General features: G+C 36.7%; 1 protein-coding gene across 1 annotated transcript; it reads right to left on the bottom strand.

The window, feature by feature from the left end:
* Nucleotides 1-470: 470 nt before the first annotated feature.
* On the bottom strand, nt 471-27,734 carry cmtm4 (CKLF-like MARVEL transmembrane domain containing 4). The gene is made up of 4 exons (XM_051114287.1): nt 27,029-27,734; nt 18,292-18,468; nt 5,554-5,652; nt 471-1,911 (listed from the first exon to the last, which is right to left on the bottom strand). Exons 1-4 carry the CDS (start codon nt 27,212-27,214, stop codon nt 1,747-1,749), a joined length of 627 nt encoding a protein of 208 aa, XP_050970244.1. The 5' UTR covers nt 27,215-27,734; the 3' UTR covers nt 471-1,746.
* Nucleotides 27,735-27,994: the final 260 nt, after the last annotated feature.

Here is a 27,994-nt window from a genome sequence, read left to right as displayed (position 1 = left end):
GCTTTCTTGAATACGGGAAATGTCAGCAAGAAACAGTACAATCATTATCAAAATTTGATTCCCTCAAAATGTCAACTTAGTTGCTTTTGAAACACCTCAATGATTCGTCAGTTGAAAATACAGTTCAAACCGTAAGGTCAAAATAGGAATTATTTTGATGCTAAAATCTTTAGCACAGAGTCAAAGCACAGTGAAAAGCTCTTACACATTATTAAAGCATAAGCACACAGTATTGCTTTCAAAACAGGAAAAATTAAGTCGTTCATTAAGACGTAAATCATTCTTGTGATTGTCTTTAACATTTTCAAGCCCACACAGTGTTGATCAATGTCTATAATGTGAGTCCACACCTCAAAATGACTTCATTTCAACATTGGTCTTATTCCAAAACGTAAAAGTGACTTCATTTAAGAACTTAAAATAAGTATGAATATAAAAACGAATATTACAAATAAGCATTATCTAGTGAAAAAAAAAAAAAAAAAAAAACATGTACAATTGCACTATGCCTTCAAATTTGTGATACATTTCATTTTCCTCCTGATGTCGTTCTATGACACTCCTTTTAATAAAAAGACCCATTAGAGTCACTAAAGCACTTCAGAAAACTGATTATTAAATCAGGGATCATTACAGACTGTTGGTAAAATGTTTGAATTTCACACCCAATGAAGCAGTTCTGCTAACGTTGTCATAACATTAGTGTCCAAAAGTTTGAGCATTTCAACTAGTAAAGCCTCTACGATTAAGGCACACTGAAAAAAGATACACAGTTTAGCTAAAGCATTCATATGTACGGCAGTACACTTGTTCCTTCAAATACAGTCTATTAGTGTCAGTCATAAGAATTCATACAAACCTTCAGAAATGTAAAATGTCACACACAGATACGTAATATATACACCTTCTTCAAAAACTCTACCCTTGTTTAAATCGAAATATACAGATAACTGGACAGGGTTGGAGTACACAGTGGAGTCAAGAAATTCTTACATACAACAACAAAGAACAAAAATGATCGATTAGTATGGACTACGGACATGTGATTTTGTAACCAAAAAAATTATATTATCCGCAGATGAAGTTTCATAAGCTCACACCTCCCTTCACCCATACAGACAATTCGAAAGCTGTTACTGTCTGTTGTAATGCAGGGTCACATTCACGAGGTGAAATACTACATTTAATACAATGTAGCTACCAAAGCTGTGGTATTACGAACAAAAAATTAACATTAAAATAAATACTGGTGCTCATAAAATCTAGTCACTCAATCTCTGCAGAAAAACAGCCCAGCGACAGTTTACTAGATGCGTTTGATACAGGAACAGAGGAAAAACAATTCATTTCCATTTCCATTCTGTATAGTTATTTTTGATCTTTGATAAGACATTTTAGGCATAGTTGCTTTCCTTTCATGTAGCCTGCTGGGAAAGGCGCTAAATAGAAGGGGGTGACTGACAGGCTTTGTCTGTTTTATTGCAGGCATTTTTAAAACCTTTCAGGTTCCCCGCTGGGAGCACAGTGGAGTGAGTTTCAGTCAATAATTATCCAGATCATTATAAGGTTAAGCCCTTAATTAACAGAAATATACAGTATTTAAGTAGACAGTCAAAAGACGCTGGCCTCTTCACGCAATTGTTTCTTTGTAACCGTTCATCTCGATTGCCGTCATCGAGAGCACACTGTGACAGGAATGTAGACGGGCTTTACTTGTCTCAGTCTTCGTTGGTCTGTCCGTGTGCTTTACTGTAGCTCAGGCCGTGACTCCACCTCTCCCCGTGAGGCCGTGCGGGCACGGATGTACTCGCTGGTTTGCAGGGGTCCATCTCGTGAATCCCCGAGACGCCATCTCTGTACTGCCAAAAATGTGTTCAGACCGTACACGCCCATCACCAGGAACCCAAAAATCTGGGATGTGTAAACACACACAAAACAACTATTTATACTCAAGAAAACCCAAGGGGAATGTTTTCAACATTGAACTATAAATGTTTAAAGGAATAGTTCACCCAGAAACAACATGTACTCATCCTAAATGTTTCTTCAACTGAAAAGATTTGGAGAAATTTTACATCACTTGCTTTTGGAGAAATGTCACATCACATGCTCGCCACTTCCTCGTGGTAGTGATAGTCCAAACAGCTGAGAGAAACATCACAATAATACTCCAATAATCCACACGACTCGAGTCTGTCAGGAGAAGTTCACTTTCAGAACAAAAACTCAAAAATAACGTACTCATCCCATTGTCATCAAAGATGTTCATATCTTTTCTTCTTCAGTCGTAAAGAAATTGTTACATTTCAGACTTCAGTGGTGCCGGTGAGTTTGAACTTCCAAAATGCAATTTCAAAGGGCTCTAAATGATCCCAGCTGAGGAAGAAGGGTCTTATCTAGTCTAACGATGGGTCATTTTCTAAAAATGTATATACTTTTTAATCTCTAATGCTCGTCTTGTCTAGCTCTGCATGTGCTGCATGAACCGACCCAGTGTTTACAAAGTGCAAAGAAGGTCAAACGCCCTTTACAAAAAAAAAGGTAAAACAGCGATGTGGGATGATTTTGAAGTTGGAGGAGAAAATGAAATGGGAGTTTTTTGACACACCCTAAATGTATTGCACTAGATTACACAAGGTACACATGCACGTGGCAGAGCTAGACAAGATGAGCATTTGAGGTAAAGTATACATTTTGTCGGTGCGATAGCCTTGTGGGCAGTGTGCCGACATACAGCGCTGTTGCGCTACGGGCGTCCTGTGTTCGAATCCCAACACAAGGACCCTTCCTGATCCCGCCCCCTATCTCACTTCGCTTTCTGTCCATTCTGATCTGTCCTGTCATAATAAAGGCTAAAAAATGCCAAAAATAAATCTTTAAAAAAACACTTCTTTTTTTTGAAAATGACCGATCATTTCCCTAGATAAGACCCTTCTTCCTCGCCTGGGATCGCTGAAACTGCATTCTGAAAGTGGAGAGAAATCCTAAAATGTTCTCCTCAAAAAACATAATTTCTTTACGACTGAAAAAGAAAGACATGAACATCTTGGATGACAACGGGGTAAGTACATTATCTGTAAATTTTTGTTTTGGAAGTGAACAACTCCCTTATTGCCTTGTGAAGTTAAAAGCTGCGTGTTTGTAACAAACTAATCTATCATTGAAGAATTGCTTCACTTCCATAATAAACATTTTTGGTTTTTGGGAAAAACATCCTAGGATTTTTCTCCATATAGTGGAATCAATGGATTGAAGGTCCGGTTTCAATAAGGCTTCAAAGGGCTCTACACAATCCCTGGCGAATCCAATGTCTGGCGAAACAATTGGTTATTTTCTAAAAAAAAGCCCATAAAAACTTGTATACTTTTCAACCACAAATGCTCATCTTGTACTAGCTTGACTTCACTCATTACATAGTCATGTTGGAAAGGTCACGCATGACAAAGGCCGAAGTACTGACCCAGTGTTTACAAAGAGAATGTGCAAGGAAAGTCAAAGGCCTATGATGTCGGGCGTTTTACACAGAAGTACACAGACGAAAAACTAATCTTGCGTGACCTTTCCAATGTGATTACGTAATGCGTGAAGATGTAGACACGTCACAGATCTAATATAAGACAAGCATGTCTGGTTAAAAAGTATATGCATTTTGATTGTTTTTTCAGAAAATTACTGATTGTTTCGCTAGATAAGACCCTCGTTCCTTGGTTGGGATCGTGTAGAGCCCTTTGAAGCTGCATTGAAACTGCAATTTAAACCTTCAACCCATTGGTCCCCATTAAAGTCCACTATATGGAGAAAAATCCTGGAATGTTTTCATCAAAAACCTTTATTTCTTTTCAACCGAAGAATGAAAGACATGAACATCTTGACATGGGGGTGAGTAAATTCTTAAGTTTTTATCCTGGAAGTGAACCAATCTTTTAATACATTTTTAACTGTTGTTTCTAGCTAAAATACAAATCCTCTATCCATAATTTGGTTTCTCCAGTAAAAAAGTTCTCTCATCTAAAGTAAATATGCACAGATAAAGCACTGTTTACAAGCCAAAAAAGTCAAAAACAAACATGTTCTAAACAAACATGTCAGTTTATTTTGAGAAGACAACAGGGGATGGACTTTTTTACTGGAAGAACCATTATTATGAATTATGGGCAGGTACTTTGGCCAAAAGCAACGGACTGGAGTCATGTTGACTACTTGTCGATTACTGTGATGTTTTTATCAGCTGTTCGGACTCCCATTTTGACAGCACCCATTCACTTCTGAGGATACATTGATAAGTAAGTGATAAGCTAGTATGGATGATCTGAGGGTGAGTAATTTGTTTTTTTTTTGGATAAACTATTTCTTTAAGTGATGTATATATATTACATTAAATCTACTGTATGTCTAATAATATTTATATGTTTTATTATAAATTACAATATGAGGCTGACAACAGCAAATACTCCATCTCTGTGGCAGGCTGTGAGTGCTGAAGGAATTTTGCAATGCCCCGTGGTTCAGAAAAATCCCCGGGTGTTAAAGTGGTTTCCTGCTGGGAACATCTGTATCATAAAACTCTTAGCACAAATCCCTAGCCTTTGACTTCCAAGGTGTTGGTGGATATTTTGCTGATCTCAGGTCATTCTTGAATATCTAAAATCATAAAGGTCAGGATCTCAGTAGGAGCACCTGATCCTGTATCAATATTGGGAATAGCTTCTCTTCACTGCGCCATCTACAACAAACCTTCCCAGTCACAAGAGGTCAGCAGCCTCAACCAAAACAGACAAACTAACTAGAAAGGCATGTCGTCTGAGATGTTTATGGTGGCTTCAGTTGTAACACACCGTAATGAGCAAGCCCAGATGGAGTCAATGGACTTTTTTGGCATCTTACGTGCTGATTTTGGGGGAAAATCAGTGGAATTATAGAATTACTTATGGAAGCCTGTTTCTGGCCTCAAATTAAGGTAACTATGATTGTAAATCTAGCAACTGCCACTTTGTATCTCACATTTCAAGTGGAAAAAAGCTTTCATAAATTCTGTGGAATGGACTTAAACTGAACAGAGTGTCTTATCAACATCTCAAAACATAATCAAATTGGCTAAAATATTCTATAAACAAACACGACTGATGTGTGACCAAATTCTGTGGAAATTTGTAATGAGTGACGGAGTAAAAACTTAACACACACTGTACATTTTGAGATACAAAAGAAGAAAAGAAAAACTACACTCTGATTGAAAAGAGAAGTGGGATGGAGAAAGAGGTAAAGAGTGAAGCAGTGAGATATTCAGTGTTCAAAGAAAAAAAATCAAAGAACTAAAACAAAACAAAAGGTTAATGGTGACTATGGCTGCTCAGAACTTCCCATTGTCTGCCTGTCCAGGACTCTCTCTATGAACGACTATGTTTTTACCCAATTTCAGCCAATTGAGGGCAGCAGAGAACTGGCAGATTAGGGCCCACTTCAAATACTTGAGAAATGACTAAACATTTGAATTCAGCCACAACCACAGGGACAGAAATCATGAAATAAAGAGCTGAGTAAGGGTTTAGGTACCACAGCTGCAATCTCTGCTCCAGTTTGATGGTTGAGAGCTGCCAAAACCACTGAAGCCAGAAAGAAGAACAAGGTGCTGGTGGCAGTGTTGATTAGATCCTGCAAGAGAGAAAAAGATAAAGTATACTGAAATTTAGCATGATTTCCATAAAAAATATAAAGTTGCACAACTGTTTTCAAGATTGATAACAAGAAATGTTTTAAATCACCAAATCTGCATATTAGAATGATTTCTGAAGCATCATGTGACACTGAAGACTGGAGTAATGACTTCCAAAAATTAAAAGATTGAAAAAAAAAAATGGAACAGTACTATACATTATGTTTTCCAAATTATCTATAATCTGGTAAACACATGTGTTCCACCAAGTTTTGGGAGTGACAACTTTTTAAATGTGGGAAATGTTTGCAAATAATGCTAATTTCTTTCTCCACATGCAATAACACACACAAGTAACACATATACTTTCATTACCATGTCGTTCCAAAACATAACATCTTCGCTCATCATCTGAACACAAATTGAGATATTTTTGATGAAATCCGAAAGCTAGACACCAATGCAACTGACATGTTCAAGACTCAAAAAGGTAAAAACACATGAATAAAATAGTCCATGTGACATCAGTGGTTCAACTGTAATGTTATGAAGCTACGAGAATACTTTTTGTGCACAAAAAAAAATAAATAAATAAATAATGACTTTATTTAAGCATTTCCTCTCTTCCGTGTCTTGTAGCTTCATAAAATTATAGTTGAACTACTGATGTCACAATTTTATCAATGTCCTTACTACCTTTCTGGCCTTTGAACGTGTTAGTTGCTGTCTATGCAGGGTCAGAAAGCTCTCAGATTTCATCAAAAAATTTGACCCTGGATCACAAAACCAGTCATATGGCTCAATTTTTTTTAAATCTGATGAAATCCATTTTTTGGGGGGGATTTTTAACCATCTGAAAGCTAAATAAATAAGCTTTGCATTGATTTGTTAGGACAGGATAATATTTGGCTGAGATACAACTATTTGAAAATAGTAAATCAAAAAATCAAAATATGAGAAAATCACCTTTAAAGTTGTCCAAATGAAGTTCTTAGCAACAAAAAATAAGTTTTTGATATATTTACTGTAGGAAATTTACAAAATATCTTCATGGAACATGATCTTTACTTAATATTCTAATGTATTTTGGCATAAAAGAAAAATTGATCATTTTGACCCATACAATGTATTTTTGGCTATTGCTACAAATATACCTGTGCTACTTAAGACTGGTTTTGTGATCCAGGGTCACAAATATCTAAATTTGTGTTCCAAAGATGAATGAAGGTCTTACAGGTTTAGAACGACATGACAGAATTTTTATTTTGGGGTGAACTAACCCTTTAATGACCAAAGAGTCAAAACAAGGAGCTGGCAGTAAGGTGTAAAGTTATGCTGACTGCAGTGATGCAGTTTGACAGGCAGGGGGAAGCCAAATGCACCAATTATTTATTCATAAAATCAATTTAATAAGTTCTTTCTGAAAAAAAAAAAACTTTCAGTCTTCCTTGTGACATTATTTCTTGTCTGCACAATTCCGTTAGTTAGCACACACATGAGTATCTTTCATTTGGGCCGTTGAGTCAATAATTAATACAGCTGTGTAGTTATGAGGTGACGTCTAGGCACTGTCAGTGGTATGTAACTCTTCCTATTTTTGATTATTGCTGTCACAGCACAGTTTATAGTTTTAATACTTTAACAAATCGGAGTCCAAGCTTTTAGGAGACAGTGAGGATGAGAGGAACCAGTTGGTTTCTGACATGAGGCCAAATCCTCCTGTGTTCACTCCGCCTGAGCGTTCAGAGTCTGGAATGGACGTGGGTTTTGCCTGAGCCATGGCTCTGCAGGGGGTGAAAAGTAACAAGCCCTTCAAAGCACATCACAAACTCAACCTCACTGGCTGGCACCTCGAATTTCACATCACAGTCCGACGCAGCGCGAACCGCTGGCTTTGATGTCTCCAAGTGAACACAGACTGTCTGCTCCTCTCAGCTCTAGGCAGCATGACAGGCAGCTTGTGGGCAGTAACATGAATCTGCTGGATGAGGAAGGGGATGCACTAATGTGATCTGATGTGACCAGTGTGAAAGACTTTTTGAAATGTGCTGCATTCGCTACATTTTACATGTTGCTGTGCTTTGGAAAATTTGATATTTGTGACGTATTGAACATTTCCTAAGATAAGCTAAAAATTACAGTTATTTATGATAATCTTAGGTGGTGTTTAAAAGACAGTTTTCAATTAAAAATGTACATTTTTAGCTGTTCATTTGGATTACAATGGCATTTTGGACGTGTCAGTTGTGTTGCTGTCTACGCAGGGTCAAAAAGCTCTCGGATTTCATCAGAAATATCTTAATTTGTGTTCGTAAGATGAACGAAGGTCTCACAGGTTTGGAACGACAGGAGGGTGAGTAGTTAATGACAGAAGTTTCATTTTTGGCTCAACTATCCCTTTAATAGATTGTGGAAAAAGTATTATATTACTACAAATTATATAGATACATTACAAATACATTGTTGTTATATTATTGTTATATAAAAAATAAGGTAACATACAGATTCCTCACACTACAGAACATTAAAGTCTCCGTTTCTCTGTCTTTATCCTTAAAGCCTCCATAAACACACACTCTGAGAGGAGAGAAGGGATAAAGCTGGGTGGTTTGTCTGCGTGCAGCCAATAAGCACTCCAGCGTGACTTAAGCATGGCCACCCATGTGACAAAATGCATCATGGGAGTGATTGTCCACACTTGTCTCACATGATACTCTCTCTCGCTCTCTCTCTCATCCACAGGCACTCGAGCGAAACCATGCCCATCTCACACGCAATATAGAACGCTAACAATATGCCAAAACCAGGATACGGTCTCAATCATTCAAACACATGCCAAACCAGCCTTCGCCTTCACACATACTATAACAGATGGATCAAATGCAAGCCAAACCAAACTCTGAAACACACTTAATGTTAAAAACTGCTGACGTGTTTAAAATATCCTAAGTGTAAGAACACAAAGCATATGCCTGAGGTTGAATTATTTAGTTATGACTATACATTACTAGCATAAATAAAACCATGGAGGCTTAGATACAATGATTAAGCAGGCAAAATGAAATCGAACACAAACAAAAGCAGTCATGAGTTTTCTTAAAATGTATTTTCAGGAGTGTGTGTGTGTGTGTTTTGGCAGGCTGCATGTAGAGAAAGCAAACTGATCTCAGGAGGGGTCTAAAACTGGGAAATGTAGTGTTCACACTGGGTTCAGATCTCTGATGTATTTAACAGCCACTGTGGCCCTCCACATTGTTAACAAAGGACTGAAGGTCACATCTTTGTACTTGAAATGGACCCGTTTTGTAAGTACTGGAACACTGTAAACTACACTACAACTTTAAGCTACATTATGCTATATATTACACTATTATATAAGAGATTTATAATATTACGAAAATATTGATTACGAAAATAATGACTGCTTTGTCATGACAGGAATAAATTAGATTTTGAAATATATTTAAATAAAAAATAAATTAATAAAAAAACATTTTGAATGGAATAAATAAAAATTTTGAACTTAAGCAGCATCACCTCCAAACCCAGTGAATTAGTGAAAAAAAAGGAGACTTTGCACTTTCTACACACATTATGGTGTGTCAGTGGGGGACAGAGCACCGAATTCATTTAGCAAACTGTTGCCAAAAAAACTATATATGCACAAGAAGCATATTTGAGCAGAAAAACTGTAAAAAATGTACAGATAAAGTCAAAAGTTTTCATACACCTTGCGGAATCTGCAAAATTATAATTATTTAACCAAAATAAGAGGGATCATACAAAATGCCTGAATATGATATTTCACATACAAGATGTTTACATATAGTCCACAACAGAAAATATTAGTTGAATTTATAAAAATGACCCCGTTTATAAATTTACATACGCTTGATTCTTAATACTGTTGTTACCTGAATGATCCACAACTATTTGTTTTTGCCTAGTGAGAGTTGTTCATGAGTCCTTTGTTTGTCCTGAACAGTTAAACAGGCTGCTGTTATAAAAAATCATTCAGGTCACACAAATTCTTTGGTTTTTCAGCATTTTTGTGTATTTGAACCCTTTCCAACAATTACTATGATTCTGAGATCCATCTTTTCACACTGAGGACAACTGAGGGACTCATATGCAACTATTACAGAAGGTTCAAACACTCACTGATACTTCAGAAGGAAAAACCATGCACTAAAAGCCAGGGGGTGAAAACTTTTGAACAGAATGAAGATGTGTACATTTTTCTTATTTTGTTTAAAATATCATATTTTTTCATTTAGTACTGCCCTTCAGAAGCTACAGAAGCTACAGATACTTACATGTTTCCCACAAGACAAAATAAGTTAAATTTACCCTGATCTTCAAATTCAAAGTTTTCACCCCCCCGGCTCTTAATGCATCATGTTTCCCTCTGAAGCATCAGTGAGCGTTTGAACTTCTGTAATAGTTGCATATGAGTCCCTCAGCTGTCCTCAGTGTGAAAAGATGGATCTCAAAATCATAAAGTCATTTTCAATCATGGGACTCAAGAACTATCACTAAACAAAAAAATGCAGCTGTTGATCATTCAGGTAACAACACAGTATTAGGAATCAAGTGTATGTAAACTTTTAAACGAGTCATTTTTATAAATTCAACTATTGTTTTCTTATGTGGACTACATGTAAATATCTTTTATGTGAAATATCTTATTCAGGTCAGTACTAAATAAAAAATAACATGCATTTGTACATGCAGATCCCTCTTATTTTGGTCAAATAATTAACATTTTGCAGATTCTGCAAGGTGTATGTAAACTTTTGACTTCAACTGTATACATGCATGCATATGTGTGTAAGACAGTAAGAAATAGTGAGTTAGACGGGTCTCAGCAGAGCTTCTGCGTTGTATACGGCCTGTGCCAAATATTCTCAGTGGTGCATTAATACTGAGTTACAGACTTAAGCAACAAGAGGCCCATAGATCTTGGAAATGTTAATACTAATAATAATTTCATTCCAGATTTGCCGGGCAAAATGACCAGAATCCTGAACGCTCAATCATATCTCTTTATCCGCCTCGGTGGCGAGACTTTAGCTTTTAATGAAGCTGAAGCTATTTTCCTGGACTTATTTTCCTTATGCTCTCTGATGCTCTGTGTGTGTGTGAACAGACAACATGATATTCTATTAACCCTTATGCTATAACAGCTCTGAAAAACATTTCCTGTGTTTTCAACCCTATATAGTTGGTTCTGAAAATACAAAAACATATGAAAACAAAGAAATACTACATACATGCTTAGCTGAATAATAATAATTTAGTCCTAATCAGTCAGATTCCCAAATTACACATCTTTAATGCATCTTTACCCTATCTCGCAATTGGCCTCTTGCTCGTGTTCAGTAATGACATAATCATAGGTTCACCGCAAAGCTTTTCGAGTCTCAAAGTAGCCATTCGATTAAAGCACACAATGTAAAACCAATCATTATCCCGTCACCTCACAAAGTCAAATCTCTCCTCATTTTCTATTAAAATGCCCTGTCTATTTCTGATTGTGTTGAATGAACACTGGCCGTGCTTTTCTGTGTATGTATGCGTGTGTGGTTAGAGATGGTTTGTGAATGGGTACAATAGTGCCAGCGTACCACCGCAAGCTGAATGCGCTCATTCTACTGACCTATCGCTTTCAATAATGTCAGTCACCATGCCAGCCCCCTTTGAGCCTGGCACTGGATCACACCATCAAAGCACTCAAGGGAATAAGGGGTGTTGTACAATAGATGTACCGTCCCCCACAACCGCCTCTCTGGAACCAACCACCACAAGAAACTACCAGCTAGTTTTGTGTGTACGCACCACTCTTTCGCCATTTAATCTAAATCAGTGTTATAAGACATGAACAGATTTAGCACAAACATCTGATTTTTTAGGACCTAAAGGTTTTACCATCCACATTTCTGCTCTTTATAGAAAGAAGTTTAATTGCTGCTGGGTTTGGGAGGATTTTATCTCAAAATGAAAAAACAAACCCTCTTCTGAGACAGAGGCCACAATTACAGGACCAAAAAGTATAGTTTACTTTTAGCGCTGCGTTATGTGAAAGTTCCTAAAGCACAGCAGTGGTGAAGTTACGCAAACCAGAGATGCAAACGCGAGAGAGGGGAGGACAGCCAGGCTGTTACCGAACAAACCCCCGTCCAGAACAAATGAGAGGCCTGGGCCCATGGGGTCCGCCTGGCAGGAGATGATGCTCAGTCCAAAACCTCAGGCCCACCACAGCTGAAATGATCCTAAAGATCACAGTTCTTCCAATGAGCCATAGCAATACCAAGAAAACCCCAACCCGTCAGTATTCAAAATACACAAAAGCATACACACTCACACCCATGGACTGGACGCCTCGAAAACCCTGTTTAACATCTCTCCCATCAGCCAAAATGTGGTTTATGTGATCTGGCAAGTTGAGCTTTGATGCTCATGTGAGCTGTTTAAGTTTGAATTCAGCTTTCTACATTTCCTAATCTCATTCCATTTTTTTTCCACTACCATTTCCTGTCATTTATCCACTGAAAATAAAATAAAAAATCAATTCAATTAAAAATGAAAAAGATACATTCATGCATTTAGCAGGTGCTTTTATCCAAAGGAACAAAAGCAAGTTATCTGAGCCAAAACAATATTCGCCTTACATAATGACAGTTTAGTGGATAACTAGATTAGGAAGCAAGCTAGACAAGAGGAAAAACACAGAGAAAAAAAACGGAAGCAGATATAGAAGTTTTTTTTTTATACATGTATAATTGAGGTTAAAATTATAGTTCACCCAAAAACGAAAATTCTGTTATTAATTACTCACCATCAGGTTGTTCCAAACCTGTAAGACCTTTGTTCATCTTCGGAACACAATTTAAAATATTTTTGATGAAATCCAAGAACTTTCTGACCCTGCATAGACAGCAATGCAACTGACACGTTCAAGGCCCAGAAAGTTAGTAAGAACATCAATAAAATAGTCCATGTGACATCAGTGGTTCAAACATAATTTTATGAAACTGCGAGATGACCTTTTGTGTGCAAAGAAAACACAAATAACTTTTTTCAACAATTACATTCATGAGAGTACCACAACGCATTAAATTCTGAAAATTGAGATTGAACCACTGATGTCACACTGCAAAAAATGCTTTTTTTACTTAGATTTTTTGTCTTGTTTCCAGCCAAAATATCTAAAAATTTTTAAATTAAGGATTTTCTAGACAAGCGAAAATGACTGTCTTGTTTTCAGAAAAAACAAGTCAAAATTAAGTGAGTTTTTGCTTGAAACGAGCAAAATAATCTGCCAATGGGGTAAGCAAAATAATATTGTTTTCTGCTTGAAATAAGATTATTTTGCTTACCCCATTGGCAGATTATTTTACTTGTTCTAAGCAAAAACTCACTTAAATTTGATGTCTTTTTTCTGAAAACAAGACAATGATTTTTGCTTGTCTAGAAAATCCTTCTTGATTTAAGAATTTTTAGATATTTCGGCTGGAAACAAGACAAAAAAAATCTAAGTAAGAAAAGCATTTTTTTGCAGTGCACATGGACTATTTTAATTATGTTCTTATTACCTTTCTGGTTCTTGAACATGTCAGTTGCATTGCTGTCTATGCAGAGTCAGAAAGCTCTTGGATTTATTAAAAATATCTTCATTTGTGTTTCTAAGATGAACGAAGGTCTTACAGGTTTGTAACAACATGAGGGCGAGTAGTTATCAATAGAATTTTCATCTTTGGGTGAACTGTCCCTTCAAATGCATAAATGACAGACTTTTTAAAACCAGTTTGTGAACAAAGGTCTAACTTTCTCCGTATACATTTGGGTAGGCAAATAAAACACTGAAATTCAAACTTATAATGGTAGAGGCACTTCCTTGTTATCTGTGTGAGGTTAAGAACATATTCTTGAGTATATCATAATGCAGCGCAATAGTTATGGTTGGACATGAGTTGCTGCTTCTTTTCTTGGTAGTGCACAGCTCTGAAAATAAAACTCTACAGCCTTTTCCATCATAAGCTCTGTAATAGATCCGCAGCGCTGAGGCCCAATTATGCTGAGCTTTGTGTGTGAGTGTGTGTGTGTATAGGCAGGGAGACAAAGGGAACCATGCCTTATTAATCTTTCAGTGAATCAGTAAATTCATCTCCCAAGAGCAGCCATTCATGTTTGCTTGAAGCGGGTTTAATGAGAGCTGTGAGCACACAAGCTCCATTCTGAGCAATATGAACCCCGTGCACATGGCCTCCTCCTCCTCAGCGGCACTGAACGCAAGCGAGAGTTATTGACATGTCTTGGCAACAGAAAACCTCTTCCATTTATGTAGGCAGCTGATCGACACAAATAACTTCTGCTTTCTCATAACCTATCATCACAAGTGCTTCTTAAAATATTATGCCATTAAAATGGATCGAAGGAAAAATAGTTACACTGCAAAAATATCCTCAAGGCAAACACTTTCTCTCAGTGTTCAGATAAATACGCATCAGAAACTGACAGAAAACGACCACTCAACACGTTGTGCTTTTCTATTTGTTAACATAATTTCAACTGAAACAGGAAGAGAAGGCAGGACATATCAAGCAGTGCCGCCCTCTTTTTAAAATAGCCAATAATGTTGTGTTTATATTATATTAAACAGCCATAATCTCATCCATATTGCTATAAAATGTAGCATTCTATGTAGAATTCAAATGGACGCATTTTATGGTCTGTGCCACATTTGCATATGATCCACCCTGCGCTATCTTGTCTCTGGACCAGAGCAGACGGAGTGCGTGCTGCGGCGATTCATGTGACAGCGCGAAACCAGACTTCTTTCGTCCCAATGGAAACTTGAAATGTTCTGAAACCTTCCCTTTCCCCTGTAGGGATGGGCGATATGGCCAAAAAATGATCACCATCATTTTCTTCGTATAAGTTGATATCGATAATTATCACAATAAATGTCACATTTCTTTCAAGTTCAAAGGCAGATTTTTTGCTACAATATGAAAGTTGTAAAAACCAGATGGTTAAGTGTAAAATTATTCCTTACGGTCAGAACATGACAAACACTTCATGTTTTTTTTAATTCCTTACACTTTTTCCATTCATTTTTCCTTAACAAATTTAATATCTTAATAAAAAATAAAAATTTCTTCTAGGCTTGTGTTGCCTGATAATATTAATAATAATATAAAAAATTTTGTCTCTTAGAAACACACATTTAATAGTAGCTTGAGTTAGGATGTAGATGTAGATTTATGTTCATTATCAAAATCAGTAATATCTGTAAAAATAGTAGCAATCACATTTTTATATGGTGAAATTTAATTATTCTGACTGTTTGAGGTTTTTTTTTAATTAACCATTGCTCTTCCATAGTAGCATACATTTAGATCAACATAATAACAGTTAAAACCACAAATATAGCACCTCAATACCATTGTAAAAATTTAATATGGTTTCTAGGTATGAAAAACAGTAGTCTAAATACATTTAGTATAAATGCATAAACGCTATAGCTTAATCACAAAAAATACTGTAATTATAAGACTGGTTCCAAATAGTAACAGAGGTTAGAGTAATGGAAAGACATATACACTACGGCTGCAAATGCAAATCTTTGAGAATAAATGGAGGAAATGGTTAACAAATTTCTTTGTGGTCTAGATGTTTGCATTTGTAAATGTATTGTAATGCATTGTTTATTGACATAGTGTACACGCATGTGAAATGTGTAACTGTGTATATGACAATCTTTTGTTATTCCTGAAAGTTAATATGTAATGCGTGGCAACCTTTGTTATCTTAACTTATTTTATTATTTGTTGAATTATTTACTTTTCTTTTTTATGTAAAGTGTTTTTCTGTTCTTATCTAAAAAACAATAAAAAATAAGTATTAAAAAAATAAAAAATACTGTAATTATATTCCATTACCCCTCCTTCAATACATTTAATACATGTCTACATTAATAATATAAATAAATCAACACAAATATACCATAATTTCTGACACAATTCCACTGTGCAGTTAGTGCTAAATCTATAGTAAATGATGGCGATTTGTAGATTAAAAAGCCTTCTGACTGTATCATTGCGCACAGTGATACTTCTGTTTGTCAGGCTTTAAACCGAGTCATTTGTGTTCTTTACTGCATTCAAGTGCTTCACACTGGATCTCACAACGCTGTTTAGTGACTGAGACTCATCAGTGAGTGAACGCATCTGCTCTGATAAGTTTGTGCCACCATTTGAACTTTGATCCGAGCGGATAAACGGTCCGAGTGGCGTGCTTTAAATGACTAGCGTTTTGCCTTTGCCGCATAAACATTATATTGAACATTTATTGAGCCCTTGTTATCGTTTATCGAGGAAATTTATATTGTGCGATAATTATCATTATCGATTTATCGCCAGTCCTAATCCCCTATATAGCGCACTATGTGCCATTCACCCTACAGAAAATAATACTTCTGCGAACAACTGACCGATTTCAGCTGCAGCTTTAGCGTCTATTTATAGGCTACGTTTTACTAATGTGTTTTCGTTTTAAAGGGGTCATCAGATGCCCATTTTCCACAAGTTGATATGATTCTTTAAGGTCTTAATGAAAAGCCTATAATATACTTTGGTTAGAAATTCTCAATGGTTGTGGAAAACAACACCCTTTTTACCTTGTCAAAATGAGCTCTGCAAAAATCATCTCATTCTGGTCGAGGCTGCTTTAAATGTTAATGAGCTCTAATCGCCCCGCCCCTCTCTTCTCTCTGTGTGGAGTGAGGAACCTGTTTACTTTAGCCGCGTTTAGCCGCTAAACTTGCTAACTAACACATTATTAGGAAAGGCGATTGCAAAAATTAATAAAAAAACCCTTAAACTCACTTCTGCTGTAAGTGAAGCTGGATCATGAATGATTTGCACGAACATAGACGGATATATGTAGATCGGGAAGCGATCACAAACAAACATAATCCGCTGCATCTTCAGCGGCTCAGATGTCAGGAGTAAATGACGACCACTATGTTCATTATTACATCCAGAAACACAACACCTCAATCGCTCAATCTGAGATATTCTTGTCTAACTTACATCCCTGCTCCGGCATTGAAACAAAGTGGGCGGACTGTTACAGCTGATCTGAGGTAAGACGCTCATGTCCATCAACTATAGTGGGAGCGGCCTCTGTCTGTGCGACGCCACACCGACAGGCATCTGAGAATGGCTCGATTTGAAAAAGGGGTTTATTATTTTTACAGATTAATAAAAAAACCACTGCATGGATTTTTATCATTATAGGGTAGATTTGTACATACACTGCCAACACACATTAATGTTCAAACAACATGTAAAAGTGAACTTAGCATCCGATGACCCTTTTAAAACACATAACTTTTGATAGTTTCACCTGTCTTTTAAACTATTCCAGCATTTTCGACCCTCGAAAAATGGAAACTTTCTAAAACGCTGCAGACTCCGTTTTAGTTTGAACACTTTAGTGTAAATAAACCAAAAAGGAGAATTTTCTGCCCACATTGTGTAGTGTCGACGATGATCATTTCTGAAATGCAGTGAAAATGTCAGTGCGGACAACGCACTAATGTAAACAGGGCCATAGTGTAGGGGGCGGGATGCTTCGAATTCTAGACAGCATTTGATTGGACAGAAAGTTTGATGAGAAACTGAAGTGCAGGGTGATGTATTCAAAATCTTGTAAATGCGAATTTTGTCATTGCTTTGGAGCACACTAGTTTATAGATCACCTTAAAGGTCCACTGAAGTGCTTTAAAACATGCAGCGTTATTCTATGTGTTGACATAATTTCAACTGAAACAGGAAGACAGGGTGGGAGATAACAAGCAGTCCCACCCCCTTATTAAAATAGCCAATAACTTTTTCTTTATATTAGCTTGGGCCAGAGCCGTTGAGCTCGGTAAAGCCACATTTGACAGCGTATGACAGCCACAATCTCATCCATATTGCTATAAAATATAGCACTCTGTGTAAAATTAAAATTTTGTGGTCTTCGCCACATTCGCATATGTTCCGCTCCATACTATTGTGTCTCTGGACTGGAGCAGACTGTGTGCCACAGAGCGAAACCAGACTTCTTTCGTCTCAATGGAAAACATAACTACACGGTCTGAATCGTTCCGTATCTCCTATATAGTGCACTCCATGCCATTCTACGTACAGAAAATACTAATTCTGTGAAGAAGTGACAGATTTCAGCTGCAGCTTCAGCGTGTATTTATAGTGTAGGAGGCTGGATGCTTCGGATTCTAGAGAGCATTTGAATGGACAGAAAGTCTAATGAGAACTGAAGTGCAGCGTGATGTCAGCAAAATTGTTGATCCATACTGGTGGACGTTAGAGACTGTAAATTTTGAATGCTTATATCTTGTAAATGCAAAATTGTGTCATTGTTTTGGAGCACACTAGTTGTAAGGCTAACATATTCATACTAAAAGCCAACATTTTTGACTTCACAGGGACTTTTGGTCCATTTTGGTCCATTCCTCATGCAAAGCTATGGGATGCAAAGTCATACAGGTTGGGCAAACTATCCATGTAAAAGTCTAACTTTGTGAAGGATTTTGCAAGATTGTGTGGATCTTGATAAGAATTACATACTGTTAGGCTCCAGTTGATATGCGGCACTTTGGTGTGCAGGTTCAGACTGAAGATGAGGAGCAAGACGCCTGTGACAACGAAGGCACTGCAGCTGACAAACTCGAAGAGGTAGACGCCGGCACAGGGCGAGCACATCATTACAGTCTCGATAAAGATGAAAGAGATGAGAGCCAGGACCTGCAACAGAAAGAAGAAAACCAACCCTTTTAAAACAAGAAGCATTTGTTCCAGCATTAAACAGCTCGCTTTATTTTATCAAGCAGAAAATTAAAGTAGCGTCTGATGTTGGCTTAAACAATACAACTACAATTTATCTTTGTGCAAATCATGGTCTGATTTCAGACAACAACACAATACAATGCAGTCCTTTGTGTGGCGCAGTGAAAAACCACAAGAAAGTATTTCTCGAAAAGCTGTTTCAAGGTATAAATGACTCATCTACATTCACGGTTAACTTTGTAATGCGTTTTCCACATGGTCACAACAGGGCCTTGCGGAGTATGTTGAACCCTACCGAAGTCGCAGAGGGTTCACCAATGTTTTCCTGCCGCATTCGTCTGTGGACCACAGCATGGGAAGAATTCTGAGGTTAACGTGCTATTTAGGTGTTATGCAGCCTTGACTCTCTAGCACAAAACCTCAGACAGATTACAGGTTGGCCCGCTCCAACAGGGGAGACAGAGAACCACTGCCACAAAACATTCCAACATCTAGACAGGGGCCCAGCAGTTCCAGCTGGCCCGGACCGGATGCTGTCATACGGCAGACGCTAAATAAAATGTTGCATGCATCCAGGAATGGAAGCACTATGGAAACCTCCCTGCAAAATGAATTTTTTCTGTGATGAATACAAAACTGGATGTGGGCTTGCTGATGGAATGACAGTGATAGTCGGCCAACAAATTCAGACATTCCTGCTGCTGAAAAACAAAAGCAAAACTGGATCATGCCACTATAAGGTATCCAATTTGTCACTTAGAAGATGTTCAAAGTCCACACTGGAATGCACTTGATGGCTGGGTCTGCTATTCAACAGTTTATGCATTATGTGACCAAAGTGTGGACTCGTAGCTGCAAAGGACTGAGGGCGCCATTTATTATTGGCCACGATTTTAATTTTTAATGTGTGCGCTAAAATATTAAATCTTCAGGGCCTCACAATCCACTTATCAGACAATAAAGAAAATAACACCCATTAAAATTCTCCATTCTTTTTCCGAAGCTCACGCTGTGCATTTGAAATGCAGATGGAGCAAGCATCAGCCAGCATGACTACAATTACTGTATGAGACCTGATTAGATGCATTAAATATTTTCCATGGCAGCAATCACCGGATTCACCATGCAAAAAGACCTAACACTTTCCTCTTTTTTTGTTTTACATTAAAAAAGGAATTACACAGCTGAGGTCAAAAGTTTACATACACCTTGCAAAATCTGCAAAATGTTAATTATTTTACCAAAATAAGAGAAATCATACAAAATGCATGTTATTTTTATGTAGTGCTGACCAAAATAACCACATTTAGATACATTTACATACTCCACAAGAGAAAATAATAGTTGAATTTATAAAAAAGACCCTGTTAAAAAGTTTACATACACTTAATTCTTAATACTGTGTTGTTACCTGAATGATTCACAGCTGTGTTTTTTAGTGATATTTGTTCATGAGTCCCTTGTTTGTCCTGAACAGTTAAACTGCCTACTGTTCTTCAGAAAAATCTTTCAGGTTCCACAAATTCTGTGGGTTTTCAGCATTTTTTCTGTATCTGAACCCTTTCCAACAATGACTGTATGATTTTGAGATCCATCTTTTCACACTGAGGGACTCATATGCAACTATTACAAAAGGTTCAAATGCTCACTGACGCTCCAGGAGAAAACACAATGCATTACGAGCCGGGGGGTGAAAACTTTTTGAATTTGAGGATCAGGGTAAATTTAACTTATTTTGTCTTCTGGGAAACATGTATCTTCTGTAGTTTCTGAAGGGCAGAACTAAATGAAAAAATTTGTATTTAGGCAAAATAAGAAAAATATACACATCTCCACTCTGTTCAAAAGTTCTGGCTCTTAATGCATGGTTTTTCCTTCTGGAGCATCAATGAGCGTTTGAACCTTCTGTAATAGTTGCATATGAGTTCCTCAGTTGTCCTCAGTGTGAAAAGATGGATCTCAAAATCATACAGTCATTGTTGGAAAGTGTTCAAATACACAAAAAATGCTGAAAAACCAAAGAATTTATGTGACCTGAAAGATTTTTCTGAAGAACAGAGGGGCAGTTTAACTGTTCAGAAAAAACAACAACAACAAAAACAGCTGTGGATCATTCAGGTAACACACAGTATTATGAATCAAGCCTGTGTAAACTTTTGAATGGGGTAATTTTTATAAATTCAACTATTATTTTCTTTTGTGGACTATATGTAACATCTTTTATGTATAATATTTTATTCAGGTCAGTACTAAATAAAAAATAACATGCATTTTGCATGACCCCTCTTATTTTGGTAAAATAATTAACATTTTGCAGATTCTGCAAGGTGTATGTAAACTTTTGACCTCAATATATATATATATAAATAAAACATGCTGCCTCCCTAAAAAATAAAACAATGCAAAATAAAAAAATGCTGCCTTAAAAAAAGTAAAAAATCACAAATTTTTACAAAATACCTTATTAAAAAAAAGTTTTTTTGAGTTTTAACAGACCCCCTTAAGCATGCGGTAAGAAGAGGCAATGCCTCCATCACAATTTGATTGGATATAACTAGTTATGTTCAGCTGTGATTGTTGCATGCGATAAATCTTTTTAAATCTTTAGTGTAATCTGTGTGTACGCATTCTGCATGCAAAAACCAGTCTGAATGAACAAGAGCATTAATAGGAAGACTAATTTAAGAAAGTAAGTGAACAACTTACGTACTTAATTATAACCACTTTATAACGTCAAAATAAAACTTAAGATGGCCTGAAAACATGATATGTGGGAGTTTTTAGTAAGTAATCAGCTTGGTGAAATTTAAAGTAAGTCTCTGTGTCTGTGACCAATATTTACCAAGATTTGATGACTGATGATTAGAAAAATTCAAAACTAGTTAAAAAGAATATCTGAACATAAGCTCACAAATAAAAGATATTGTTTAAACTCACTGCCTTGAGTTATTATTTTGAAATAAATGTAAAATGCTTGAAAGACATTAACTTCATGAGATTCATACTTGGCTTTAATACATAAAATAGGCCTGTGGTCCCCACAATGTAAAAAAAAAAAAAGATTAAAAATAGTAAATGATGTTTATCTGAAAGTGTAACGATGCAAACATGTTTTCTGTAAGGGGTAGGTTTAGAGTTAGGGTTGGGTTAGGGGATACACAATATTGTTTTGTCAGTATAAAAAGTATAGAAGTCTATGGAAAGTCCCCACAATTCACAAAAACAAACATATGTGTGTGTATGTGTGTTTGTTTGTAAATGACTTCCTCAGACGTTGTCTCCCCCATTTAAAATACAACAATGCTACGAACTGTTTCATTTGAACTTTTGACTGTTGCTTGTGACGGTGTTAAGAAGATCAAATTATGATTCACATTCCCTTCCTTGTTTGGTTGATTTCTTGTCACTAAACCATTTATTCAAAGCAAACAACAGTAAATCTCAAGGTTGGGTTAGATGCCTTGTTAAAGGGATAGTTCACCTAAAATCAAACTTCTGTCATCATTACTCACCTTCATGTCATTCCAACCTGTATGACTTTCTTTCTTTCTTCAGAACATTAATTATTAAAAAAAAAGAAACAAAAGATATTTTGAAGAATGTTAGTAACCAAACTGGTTTGATGTTCACTGACATCCATTGCATGCCCAACAAAAGACTGAAACATGTCTCAAAATATCTTCTTTATGTTCTACAGAAGACAGAATATAACCAATTTGGAATGACATGAGGGTGATTTATGACAGAATTTTTATTTCCGTGTGAACTATCTGTTTAGCAGTCCTCAACCTTGGACTTGGCAACACACCTTATTAGCTACAACATCATTTATCATATGTTCACAGAATTTCAACTGAAGTTTACCTCATGTAAACTTATTACACAATTGCAAACCCGTCTTTATCTCATCCGGCTTATTTGCACTGATCACATTAAGGAAGTGTGGACCAAAGATAAATGACTGCTCACATTGTGATGTTCCTGTCATAGCACCAACAGAGCCAGCATCATTCTGTTGACTGCCATGCCCCATCAAAAAGACAGACTAAAGATGTGCATTTGGAGATGAGATCATAAACGCAGCACAGCCCGTGTCCCACCAGGCAGCAAGTGTCAGACATACAGAAAGCCCATGGTTTTAGGTAATGACTTTATGTCACTCCCCACCCTCCTCCTTTAGAGACCCCCTACATTAAGCAATCAGCAAGTTCCTTGTAGCAATGGCCACATGGGGTAAAATCCCCAGTTTGTACACACGCCATCTGTTGTGCCCAGAAAATTAATGGTGGGAGGCTTGATCTGACAGCTTGCATTGTGTTCCAAGAGCTCCTCCTTAAACGGAAATGAGCCTTCCAGCTCCCACCCAACAGTCTTTTCCTTGCCTGAAGGGAATTGCTCCTTGCACAAAATTTAAACCGCTATTCCTTAACCTTGGAGATGTTTGCAGACAAGCATTACATAAGTTTCGTGAGAGCGAGTGGAGAGGCAAAAAACATCTGGTAAGTCCATCAGCTCGCTACATTACAGAGAGAGCTCTTTCTTTATATTTAACAGCCCCTTATCAAAACATACCTTGAAAAACTATCCTTTAAGGTAAAATGACACATTTATGATGCTACTTCATTGCCCAAGACTGTTCCAAAAATATAATGAACAGAACTGAATCAGAATGACAAAAGGTGGAAGCGTCTAGATCTGGTGGCTCCATTCTCAAAATTCACATAGACAGTTGTAAGGTCAATAGTTTTGCCCTTCAGGGCCAAAATTACTTTAATTGACAGGGTCCTTCCTGGTCAAACTGGTTAAGGAAAAAGCCATATTAAAAACAAAAGGGTTTGAAGTATCTCTGGCCAAGAACATTGCAACAACAATTTAGGGATGACTGTAGTGGCAACTAACTAGTTGAGTAGTAAGGTCATCTAGTATACCTATATATTTTTTGTCATTCTTGTTATATGGCATTCAAACATTTTTTTTTTCAGTGCCGCTTCTTTTTATTTATTTTTTTTGCATCAAAATGATGAAAGTAAAGGATGCATTTAATTGATCAAAAGTTTTAAGTCTCTTCTGCTCACCAAGCCTGCATTTATTTGATCCAAACAACAGCAAAAACAGTCACATTTGGAAATATATTTACTATTTAAAATAACTGTTTTTCTATTTTAATATATTTCAAAATGTAATTTATTTTAAATGTAATTTATTTTAATTTTTAGCTTCATTACTCCAGTCACATGATACTTTAGAAATCATTCTAATATTCTGATTTGGTGCTCAAAAAACATTTATCATCATTATGTTGAAAACAGCAGAGTAGAATTTTTTTTCATGTTTCTTTGATGAATAGAAAATTCAAAAGAACAGCATTTATATTTTTTTGCATTTAACATCTTTTGTAACATTAAAAATGTCTTTATCATCAATGTTTTGATCAATTTAAAGCATATTTGCCTTTTTTATTTCAGATAAATGCTGATCTTTGGATCTTTCTGTTCATCAAAGAATCCTAAAAATCCTAAAAATTTACTCAACTGTTTTAAATACTGATAATAATAATAATAATAATAATAAATGCTTCTTGAACATCAAATCAGCATATTTGAATGATTTCTGAAGGATCGTGTGACACTGAAGAAGAGTAATGATGCTGAAAGTGTGGATTAGATCACAGGAATAAATTCGATTTTAAAATATTTTCAAATAGAAAGCAGTTAATTTAAATAGTAAAAATATTTCAAATTTGTACTGTTTTTGCTGTACTTTGGATCAAACAAATGCATGCTTTTTGAGCAGAAGAGACTTAAAATCATTAAAAATCTTACTGTTTAAAAACTTATTTCTAATAAATGCTGTTCTTTTGAAATTTCTATTCATCAGAGAACCCTGAAAAAAAAAAAAATAGTTTCTGAGAAAGAAAGAAAGCATAAAAAAATATCAGCATATTAAAGTGATTTTTGCAGGATCATGTGACAGTGAAGACTGGCATAATTGCTGCTGAAAATTCAGCTTTATCATCAAAGGAATAAATTACTGTTACAATGTAAAAACTGTTATTTTACATTGTAATAATATTTTACAATATTACTAATCTTACTATATTTTTATCAAACGAATGCAGCCTCTGTGAACATAAGAGACCTTCAAAAACATAAAAATACTAGTACTGTTTTTACTTCTGCATACTTTATTTTATAGTTATTTATGGTTATTAACATGTTTATTTTTTTCAGCAGCAATGGTAAATTTACATGGTTTTGGACAATTTACACTAAATACAATCTGTTCTGTCAAGATTTGTAAAAACATGTTATATAAACCCTTAGATGCCTCCTAAAATAAGAAATATATTTTTATAGAAGCCCAACAGATTACATCTGTATACAAAAATGCAATGATTATTTTTGTTTAATCTATGAATGGAATGGGTGATCCATTGATATTAGCCAAGAAGACCACATCTGCAGACGGACAAAAAAAAAATTCACAAAGATTAAACCGTCAAAAAGACTCCTCCTTATCCCACGGGGGCCTTAGGTAAATCATTGGCCAGTACATGGAGAAACAGCCATGGTTGAATATCCTTGGCAAGTCAACAGCAGGAAACATGCAGCCATGTGAAAAGTCCTGTGCTACAGATCAATTAGCTTTTTTTTCCCCCCAAAACATTCCAAACAATCCAAAAACCACTCAGATTGTTAGCAGGACAGAATGGGGACACATCCAGCACACAAGGCCCGAAGGAATCCCACACAATAACACAATGATGTGACAAAATCAAGAACCTAATATAACTAAAACCTAACTCGATACAGCCTTTCTCATATGGGTAATATATTAAATCACTGTTTTGAGGAATGATTGATCACATTTTCAAACAAGTCTAAGTTTTTATGGTCGCAGCTCTAAACACCCCAAGGAATATCACTGGAATGCTGCAACTTAAAAGTTATGTGGGAACTTTCTAAATCATATCCTGTTTAGTTTTTAGTTCACTATCTATTTTAATTCATCCCCCCTCACAAACCTGTCCATTGCTGCAAAACAAAACGCCTCATGCCATATTATCTACAGCTCAAAGGAGTCGTTACGAAACACAAACACCTCAGGTGTGTGATTAAACAAACTAGATGCTTGTTCTTCAACTTTTATTTCCATTTACAACATTTTTGCTAATCTTTGACTAGATGCAGTCTTTCACATAAGAGTCAAAACACATATTAAGGTTGAAGTAGCTGGTCAGCAATGAACAGAGCTTTACTATACTACTCATGCCTGCCTGTAATTTGACTCCACAGGCAAATGACGCTTCTGGATCCACACAAAACACCATAGATAAAAAGATAAAAGTGTCGAGTGTACTCCATATGTCTACTATCTCAGCTATCGTGTGCGCTCCCAAAGATTATCACCTAAGAAATCCAATTAAATTCTGGCTGTGGAGTCATTTGCCTGGAGATGCACATAAAAGCGGAAAAACTTGATCCATTAAGCAATCTTTGAGAAGACAAGCTATCTTCTGTACTTGGCACACAGGTTGTTTCCTTTGGCAACGTATACAAGCCCTTGTTTCACCTAATGACTTCCTTAGCTTCGTTCTGTTTTCCCCCGTCCATGCAGTTTCTTAACTGTGCATCACCATGAGGGCCTGATCTGAGATGCTTTGCTTTTGCTGAGCCAGCAGAACAACAGAGAGCCATCGTTTTTTTCTCTCTCCTTACGCTTCCCACTCCGTTTTCAACATCTGGCAGAGGTTCACAGGCAAAAAAAAAAAAAAAAAAAAAAAATTCTGTGACTTTCTGTTTTGTTTGACCACAGTGACTCTATAGCTTTTTTGGGTGTTTTGCCAATCAAGCAGACCTAAAGTGCAATCTGAAAGCTAATTCATTCAGACTCCAGGCAACATTCCCCTCCGTCACTGATGCATTCCAGAGATTTTGACGCCTGTCGGCAAGTATCCAACAGGAAATATTTTGATTTAAAAACCCAAAAAAGAGGAAATCTGCTGTCCTCGCACTAATCCAATATGGGAAGAATGTAATCAGGAGTGAATATCTAACTGAAATATTTGGAAAACAGATCTGTTATCTTGTGGAAAAAAGTTTTTTTAAGCCACTGTTTGGATGATGAAGACATCCTGTCTTGCCTGAAATATTTTGATTTATAACTCAAAAAAATGGGACATTTGTCTTGCTTATACTAATAATATCTAACATGAGACGAATGTCATCAGGGAGGAACTTCTAAAAGAAAGAAAGATGTCAAACTGAAAACTATGAAGGGAAAAACAATAAACAAAGACATGACTTCTGCTGTCATCAAAGCACATTAATTCAATCCAACACTGACAGAAAGAAAGAAAGAAAGAATTAAAAGTAAAATAAATGAAGACATCTCGACTTGCTCACAGAAAGTCACCTTACTGACACTAAATCTGTTGCCAGTACACCTTGCTGAAGTTCAGTACGAAAACCTCATAAGTTTTTCATGGAATGGAGTAACACTGTGACTAAAAACTTACCACTTCGATAATTTTTAAAATACCAAAATGTGATTTGATATAGTCCAGGTCACACCTGATGGCCCTGAACACGTTTCTGGAGTGCACGGGCTCGGTGGTCGGCTGATAAGGACTGTTGGCTCCTGAAATCATCGAGGTGTTGGAGGCCTCGCCATCAAAGCCCTCAGTCTCCTCGTTATTCCTCATGCTGAACTCTTTTATCTCCACGTCCCGTCCAGATATAAGAGCAGATTCGGGGGCTGAAATGAGCAGCGGTCCACCGGTCCTCTGAAAACAGCCAGGCAGAAAACAATGTCTCAACAAAGAACAACCCTCGTTACAAAACGCACAGCGTAAACTCCAGCCGTGCGTACGAGCGACAGATCCCGAGCCCGAACACTACATCCACCTCTCCGTCATCTCCAGTCCCACTCCTGCCTTCGCGCTGCGCTCGGATCCTGTTCTGAACAGTGCTGAACGATCTCGAATGATCACGGCTGTTCTCATGGCAGTGTCCATATTTCACAGTTTCTGGATGCAGAATGTAATGTTGCTGCTAGTCTCCGCCCTCCAAACTACATTCCTGCGAGGATAGACGCTTTTATGTAAAGTCTTGACGACTGATGACAGAGAAACAAAAGTACAAAACAGTCATACTTCTGAACGTCAGGCTTTGAGTGCTTGTCTTCCCTTATGCAGGTGAAGATCTCAATATATGATTCATCAAATGCAAAACGACACAGCAGTTTAATGTGTCGCTATGGCAAGCCGTTTTAACATTTACTGCTTAAAACCAACTTCGGTTTACACATTTTGACATTAGGTTCTGTGTGGATGCTATTCACTACTATGTGTTCCACCTATTTCTGGTAATGCCTAAGCTATACCAGTACCTGTTTATTAAGCCCATTTCATATAGAATGTTGATCGTAAAATTGCCAGTGTGCCTTCTGTGTGAATGCAAAAATGTCTCGGGATAGATCACGG

Source organism: Labeo rohita, chromosome 7 (assembly GCF_022985175.1).
Source record: "Labeo rohita strain BAU-BD-2019 chromosome 7, IGBB_LRoh.1.0, whole genome shotgun sequence".
Lineage (NCBI taxonomy): Eukaryota > Metazoa > Chordata > Actinopteri > Cypriniformes > Cyprinidae > Labeo > Labeo rohita.
This window is presented reverse-complemented; position numbering and strand designations above follow the sequence as displayed.